The sequence below is a fragment of the Amblyomma maculatum genome, chromosome 10 (assembly GCF_055883805.1).
Source record: "Amblyomma maculatum isolate TAMU_Amacu chromosome 10, ASM5588380v1, whole genome shotgun sequence".
NCBI lineage: Eukaryota > Metazoa > Arthropoda > Arachnida > Ixodida > Ixodidae > Amblyomma > Amblyomma maculatum.
Window position 1 is genome coordinate 53,829,294 of NC_139353.1, and position 7,879 is coordinate 53,837,172.

The 7,879-nt window shown below is 44.8% G+C and overlaps 1 protein-coding gene across 1 annotated transcript; it reads right to left on the reverse strand.

Annotated features, from left to right (window-relative positions):
* Positions 1-934: 934 nt before the first annotated feature.
* On the reverse strand, positions 935-7,872 carry Ype (yippee zinc finger protein). Its single transcript, XM_084582800.1, has 3 exons — positions 7,708-7,872; positions 7,282-7,449; positions 935-3,328 (listed from the first exon to the last, which is right to left on the reverse strand). The coding sequence occupies exons 2-3, from the start codon at positions 7,440-7,442 to the stop codon at positions 3,133-3,135; spliced, it is 357 nt and encodes a 118-aa protein (XP_084438926.1). The 5' UTR covers positions 7,443-7,449; positions 7,708-7,872; the 3' UTR covers positions 935-3,132.
* Positions 7,873-7,879: the final 7 nt, after the last annotated feature.

Below are 7,879 nucleotides of genomic sequence, written 5' to 3' on the forward strand. Positions count from 1 at the left end.
GCCTGCGAATGCATCACCAAGCCAATATGACTAGGTTGTCCCTTTTTCTGTTTGTTACCCCCACCATGGCTTGACAGTGAGGGGAAAAAGGGCAAGATGCACGGCAGTTCCCTGATCGGCATGCATCCCTTCTCCTTCACCACGGTCTTTGGCGAGCCATTGACAGTACTTTCCCAGTGATGTTGTGCCTTACAATGTTCAGAGGTAGGATTCACGTGAAAGACTTATTGGGGCAATAACTGCAAGGCACATGGATGCTAATTTCAATATGTTTTCAAATTATCGGCTCACTCCTGAAGACTTGTACTCTTCATGCTCGCTCATTAGCGCAAGCATTTAATAAGGACTTTGTGAACCCTTTTTCAGTGATATTTTAAATTTGTGGCTGTCAAAACATGTAACAGTGATGTCCGCTATGAGGTGAATAGAGTGAAGTCTGTATATTTTAACTCTGAGACCCTCATTTCATACCCCCCCTTGCCTGCTACCTGCTATTTGAGGGGAAACCTTCCCTTTGATATTGGGCATGAAAGCAAGGTTTGGTGTACCTTGTCATGCTACCCAGTGTTGAAGGCTGTATGTAGCATGAACGTTGCTAAACACAGTGTAATTGCACCAGCGCGCTGTGTGGTGTTGGAGTGAGCCCCGTGTTTGAAACAGCTGTCAACGAAGACTGCAGCATGCCCAACTCAAACCTTGTTTTCATTATTCAAACACCTACGATCGGATTTGATTTTCAGTGTGTACAGTTTGATTTGTTCAGTGAATCAAATAGGAAAATATTCAATATGATATCGGAAAATTTACAATGGTTGCACATCCATGCTCATTTTCAAGGTTGAGGGAGTTTTAGGAACCAAATACTCCCTTTTTGCACTTCTGAATGTGTTCATTATCATGAAGGTTGGAGGTGTAGAAATTTAATACTCTCATCTCGCACCTTTGAATGGAGCGTTTATTGTCATAATCGGAGCAGACACAGGAAACAAGTGCTCTTGTCTTTCACCTTTGTGAAAGACTTGGTTGTGCATACCAAGGTACACCTTCAATTAATGTACCAGTGGAGCTTAATAAAATCTATTGGGACAATTGACATGTGGAAATTCAAAAATATTTTCAGCTAGAAAAAAATTATGGGTGTGATTTGTTATCACGGCCATCACACCTTTGATTTAAAAATAAACTGTGTGAGCATTAAACCTCAACTAAAATCATTATTTTCATGTGTTTCAAATGTTTGGTTTGCATTTCTTTTCTTCACGCTGCCTCTCCAATATATATATATTTTCGTAGGTCCTTGTTGGACTCTCAATCGCATTTTTATGAAATAGACTGCAAATGGTCAGCGGACGGCAGAGAAATTGAAAAACCTCACAACAACAAACTCACCATACAAAGAATAAAAGAATACTCTCAAGCAATAATCATGCTCAGCAATCGATGGCACTCAAATTAAATGAGAAGAACATCTGTACTGTACAGACCAGTAAATAACCAGGAGCAGGGCAATCAATACACACAGATACACCAAGCATTACTGGATGGACTCTCTGCTGCAGAGAGTAAAATTTGAACATTTTGATGTTAGACCACTTGCACTGAAGACTACGTAAACAATATGTTACTAAAAATGTGAGCAAAATTTGTTTTCAAAATTGATAATCACGGCCAGGCTTTGAAACCGGTTTGGAGCACATGACTTTTCTGTTGCGCCCAACAATCAAGAGGTTATGCATGTTTCCATGACTCGCTCTATCTCCACAGATAACAAAACGGTCCCACCACAGGGATGTGTCAGTTCTGTCATGTACCAAGGCAACAATAACTACAGTGAAGCAGTGCGAAGTGCTTTGTGCTCGTACAAGCCTGTGCTCAGCCTTGTGCTAAAATAATAATCTATGTTGGTCTGTTTTTCCTAAAGTTGCTGTCGGTGGCTACTGACGGTGTTCACTGAGTTAAGATGGGTTTAGAAATCAGGCCTATTTTAGAAGGCAATAAAAAAAAAAAAAGGCAAATAGTAAGCATGAAATGCTTAGAAGCAGTAATCTGCAGGTTTTTGGAAATGAATTTAGTGGCTGGCACTGATGAAAATTTTGTAGCAAAACTAGGTCTTTTTTCGGACCATCAAGGTGGCTATACGGAAAGCTGAGTTGCGGCACAAAATGCTACGCTGGAGAGTAGATGCTGGACATAATGAGTAATTCAGCTACAGCGGCATCCGGCCATAAAAGGTTAACTGAAACGTGCCTGCAACATTGGACGTGGCACAGCTAAATAATCTAACACCACTAAAGCAGGCAAGACAAATACTTAGCATGCACACATACTGATGACGACAACTAGATTAGCTTTTCTTCAGGAAGCAAAAAAAAAAAAAAAGAAAAACTTGCTTCCTTTTTCTCTACTGTGCTGGCAATGTTTAGGCATACATTTAGTTTGAAAGTATGCCAATTCCTTTTTAGAGTACTGTTTTACATACTAATATTATGGATGAAACATGAATATTCTCCATTTCCCTTCTGGTGATCAAATTCATGAGAGCTTAGTCGAGTAATAAACTCCAGGCATATTTCTTTCAAACTATGTAGCTTCGGAATGCAAGTGCACCACAAGATTGCACATGAGACTGCATACCTGTTACATGCAAAGGACAGGATTCAAAATGTTCCGTCAATTTTGATGCCAAAGCGTGGTGCACAAGTAGCACGGGAATTAATGCAGCAAGATGTCCCTTTCTTTGTGGTAACGTTGGAAGGCACAACAAAAACCCGTTGCCGACACCAGACACCAAAATGGTTGAGTAAGGTGTCTTCTCCGTAATCAACTCTATACAGTTGCCTTCTGTGATCATTCAGGGTCAAGACATGCAATGAACAGCTCACAAACCACACACGAAATCACGCCCATCCCAAAAGCCAAAACTGCCTCCTACGACAAACGACCGGCAAGAACAGTGCTCACAGGTTGGGAGAGACAACTGGTGGCGATTTACTGCGACACGAGGAATTTCGACGTGAAGTTGCCATCTAGGTAGGCCAGTGGCACAGGAGTGCCTCCAAATTCTGTACTCTTGGAAAAAGAGCCATGCTCGCGCAGTGTGCCCAGGTCTTAGTGTGGGGGGGCAGAAGCGGGTCAGTTGCCCAAGTGCTCCTCAATGCCGTCGCTCTCCGTCACGAGTGCCCGCTCGAGGATGACGCGTCCCTCCTTGTACCGCTGGCTCTCCTCAGTGGCAAACTCGTACACCCATCCAAGCTTGGTGTCGCAGTTTTTGCAGGAGACGTCGCGCACCATATGTCGGCCTGTCAGCATCACACGGTCTTGCACCTCGCTGTAGAGGCAAAGATCAATCTGTCTGTCACGTACTCGACAGCCACCAGCAGGAAAAGACAGTTTACAGATCCGCCCTGACTCAACTTAGTGTTAAAACAGTACAAGAAATGACAGAAAAGCTCACAGAGTTGAACCTAATGATGGGCCTCTTTTGTAGTTATCGTTTGTCTCTTAAATGTGCAAACTCAATGTTGAGAAGTGCTACCAATGAATATTTTTTTATATCGGGTCTTGAATATTTGGGAGCGGGGTTTTAAAAAATTCCTATGCAAAATCTACTACCCCATTCGAGCTGAAATAACGTTCACAAAGTAACAAAATATGGTCTACGTTATCTGACAAGTGATTCAACATCGGTACTTGCCTAGATTTTCCGGAATCGACGGAATATTGCCCTCGGCGGCGTGCACAAATTTCGCGGAAGCGAGTCGAGAAGCTGCGGTGACATGGTGCGCCATCTGTCGAGCGGCGAGGCAAGCGCCATCTCCGGCAAGGCCATTGGTGCCGTTTGCGCGCTTGCTTCGAAGGTGCAGATTGTCTGCTCGTTTAAAGTAATGCTACAAGGAAGAGTCACCGCTTCTCTTACTAAAAACAGTAGTGGAAATGCTACATCAGCAGCATTAGAAACAAAAATAAATATTAACTCGTCGCTTGCTCTTCCGCTACGATTCCAGTGCCGTCTGCTTTTGACTGTTGGTCTGTTCTGACGACTCTTGCTCTGTTCTGATCCCGAGGAAAGATCGAAATTTTTTGTGTGTTCGCCCTATAATGCATTGTGTGCTGCAGTGATATGCGTTCATTTTCAGCGATAGAAAAGGCGGCAGCTGTGTCATGGAATTGTTGAATCCGGGTCAGTTCGCTGCGTGCGACGAAATTCAAGGTAAAATTTCGCCGTCGTCCTCCTTCTGAAAGGTCACTGCTAAGATGGAAGAAAATGTTCGAAGAAAGAGGCTGTCTTAAAAAGAAAGAAAGAAGTGATAAAGGGGGAACACATCGCAGCATTGCTGATGCCCTTGAGGGTGCATTTTCGTCGGACCCTCAGATGTCCTGTACGCGCGCTGCGCTGTTCTTCGGAGTGAGCCCGTCAACGGTAAGTCGCGCGATGAAACGCAAGGGCTTCTATCCGTACAAGATGCAAACTGTACAAGCGCTCTCAGAATTAAGACGACAGAGACCGTCGGCTTCAATTCTGCCACTCGGAACAACGAAGGATAATTCAAGACCGGGGACATCTGAACTTTTTATTATGATGAAGCCACTTTTCACCTGGATGGAAAAATCGACAAACAGAACACTCGGTTTTGGGCAAAAGACAATCCTCGTTTTTTTTTTTTTTTTCCACAAACGACAAGACTCCACATATCATGGTTTGGTGTGGATTGTGGCGCGAGGGGCTCGTAGGGCCTTTTTATTTTGAGGACAACGTCACTGCCGAATCATATTTGGAAATGCTGCAGCAGAAGATTTTGCCCGAGTTGGAAGAAACACATATGCAGAAGGAGATCTGCATATTTCAGCAGGACAAGCTCCTACCGCAACTGGCTGGATGCAACATTTCCAAACATGTGGATGGGTCAAGGCTCGTCCAACATGCCATGGCCGCCCCGTTCACCTGATCTAAAGGTCTATTCACACTTGCGACTAGCAGCGGTCGCGCGACCGTTTTGGTCGAAAAGCGACAGTCGCAAACGGTCGCATCGGTCGAAAAGCGACTGCCGCGGGCCGATCGCGCCCCTGCTCGAATTTCCAGTCGCGCGACTACTAGTCGCAAACCATTTCACCAATCAGCGAGGTCCCGGAGTACTCGATCGAGCACCTTCTCAATGCAGTTAAAGATACCCCTACCTTTTCAACAAACGGCACCCGGAATTCAAAGGCAGGGAGAAGGATATGGCCTGGGAGGAGATTGGAAAGATATTCGAACTATCCGGTAAGCACCATGAACTTTTGAGAAATGAGTTTTTCACGCAGGCGCAACATGTTATATTGACACCACGGTGATTGACACCGTCTATTCGTCGTCGGCGTTCTCCTGGAAACACGAGAGCGCGGCATGCGCACCGGCTCGCCTGAAAAAGGTGTCTGGCAAGCGGCTGCTACCGACGTTCGCCGTCATCGCCCAGCAGCTCTCGTACTCCCAACTCGTTCGGATCGAGAACAGAACGAGAAGGCGACTGTCGCAAGTGTGAACATCGGTAGTGGCGAGCTCCTCTCCTCTGGTCGCGCGACTGGTAGTCACGCGGCCTCATCTAGTCGCAAGTGTGAATAGACCTTAACTCCATGCGTTTTTTTTTTCTTTTTTTTTTTTTTATGGGGCTATCTAAAAAGCCGCGTGTACCGCCGAGGCCGACTTCAAAGTTGTTCAGAGCTGAAGCAGCGAATTGAGGCTGCTTGTGCAGACATCACGGAGCGCATGAGGGCATCTGTCTTCAAAGAATATGAAGAAAGATTGCAAAGATGTATTGACGCCGCCGGAGGACATTTTGAGGTATAAATCACAGCAAGCACTTCGACGTGAACGCCTGAGTACTGTTCGATGTAAGTGCGTGTTACAGTCTCGGGTGTCTTCACTACGATCTCTTTCATATCCCATGAGCAGCTTGCGGACATTGAACCACAGAAAATGATCAACCAGATTGGACCAGATATTGACAGCACCGGAATCGTAGCGGAAGAGCAAGCGACGAGTTAATATTTATTTTTGTTTCTAATGCTGCTGATGTAGCATTTCCACTACTGTTTTTAGTAAGAGAAGCGGTGACTCTTCCTTGTGGCATTACTTTAAAAGAGCAGACGATCTGCACCTTCGAAGTAAGCGCGCCAATGGCACCAATGGCCTTGCCGGAGATGGCGGTTACCTCGCCGCTCGACAGATGGCGCACCATGTGACCGCAGCTTCTCGACTCGCTTCTGCGAAATTTGTGCACGCCGCCGAGAGCAATATTCCGTCGTTTCCGGGAAATCTAGGCAAGTACCGATGTTGAATCACTTATCAGATGACGTAGACCATATTTTGCTACTTTGTGAACGTAATTTCAGCTCGAATGGGGTTGTAGATTTTGCATAGGATTTTTTTAAAACCCAGCCCCCAAATATTCAAGACCCTGTATGTGTAGGCCATTAGAGCTGTGAATGATTCAACATTTTACATGAATTTTATGTAAGAGTATTTGATTGTATGAGCCATAAAACACAGTGCCAAATGTAATTTATTTGTGCATTTAATTATTGCACAAAACATGCCTTGAGCTGATTTTCTTTTGTCTTCTAGATAACAGTACTAAGCCTGGCTTTCTGCAACCATTAATGTGTAAAATAACATCTGGTGAATTATAATTTCTCAGCCAAGTGCAGCAATCTCTCCTCAAAACTGCATTCAGCAAGGAAAAAAAAAAAATTCACTCGTTTTGTATCTCATGAGTTAATGGATGTTATACTGCAAAAGCTAATACTTAAATATATTTCAGAACAGTATTACAAAGTGTGTTTTTAGAGAAAATACAATAATCTCAAAGGATTCGTTCATAGCCGTTCACATTTTCTTTTTTTAATTTCTTGTTATAGTAGCAGTAGTAGCAGGCACGAAGTCTAACACCAAAACAATCATGGCTGATCCCAAAATTGAAAAGTTACCATTTTGCCGTATTTATTAACGTAACTCCAACCTGCCAACCCTTTACGGGGGCTTCAAAACAGGTACGACGGCAGTACCGTCTCAAATGCACACTTGACTACGAGAATTGCGATCGCAGTCACACTACGTATGCATTAACGCGTGTATAATATGCGCGCGTGCAGTGACGTTTTCGAGAACTTTCAGCTGCAAAAAAAAAAAAAAAAAAAAAAAAAAAAAGAAATGGCGAATGCCTCTCTTGCCCGTGCACTTAGCGCCACCACGCAAAGCGACGCGACGGAGCACGACACCTCCATGTTGACTCGGAGCTCGCTCACCTGAAATTGAGGTTGACCACTTTATTAAAGAGGAAAGCCCTTCCCGTGGCACCTGTGAACCTCGTGCTGATGAGCTCGCTGCGATTGGTCAGAATGGTGTCGCAGCTTGCGCACGAGAAAAGCCGGGAGCCTCCGATGTGTTCGAGGAAGATGCGCCCCATGTTGTCCCTACGAATCGGAAACCACACAGAGCAAAACAAAAAGCGGCTGGCAGGATGCAACGTTCACAACATGCGCAATCGCTCGGTCGACGACGACAGAGTGTAGTGGTGCATCGTCAGCCCTTAATGTGGTTAAAACGCGCGGAAGCATGCAACGAATAACGTTTAAAAGCCAGCTAGATAAACAATGAAGTGTGCTACAACAGGCGCGCAAGGGAAGTGAAAACAAAAGCTCGCTTATGAGCCGTGAGAAAGCAATACTTGCCTTCAGCGACACGATTATGTCATAGAACTTGTTGTGCGCGTACTAATTAACGCGGTAACAGCTATTGGGCAAGTAATCAGCAGTGCCAAATGCTGTTGCTAATGCGGAACCTTCAGCCTCATCTAACAGCTGTAGCTGGCTCGACAACAAACGGGACTGAGCACGTAACTCA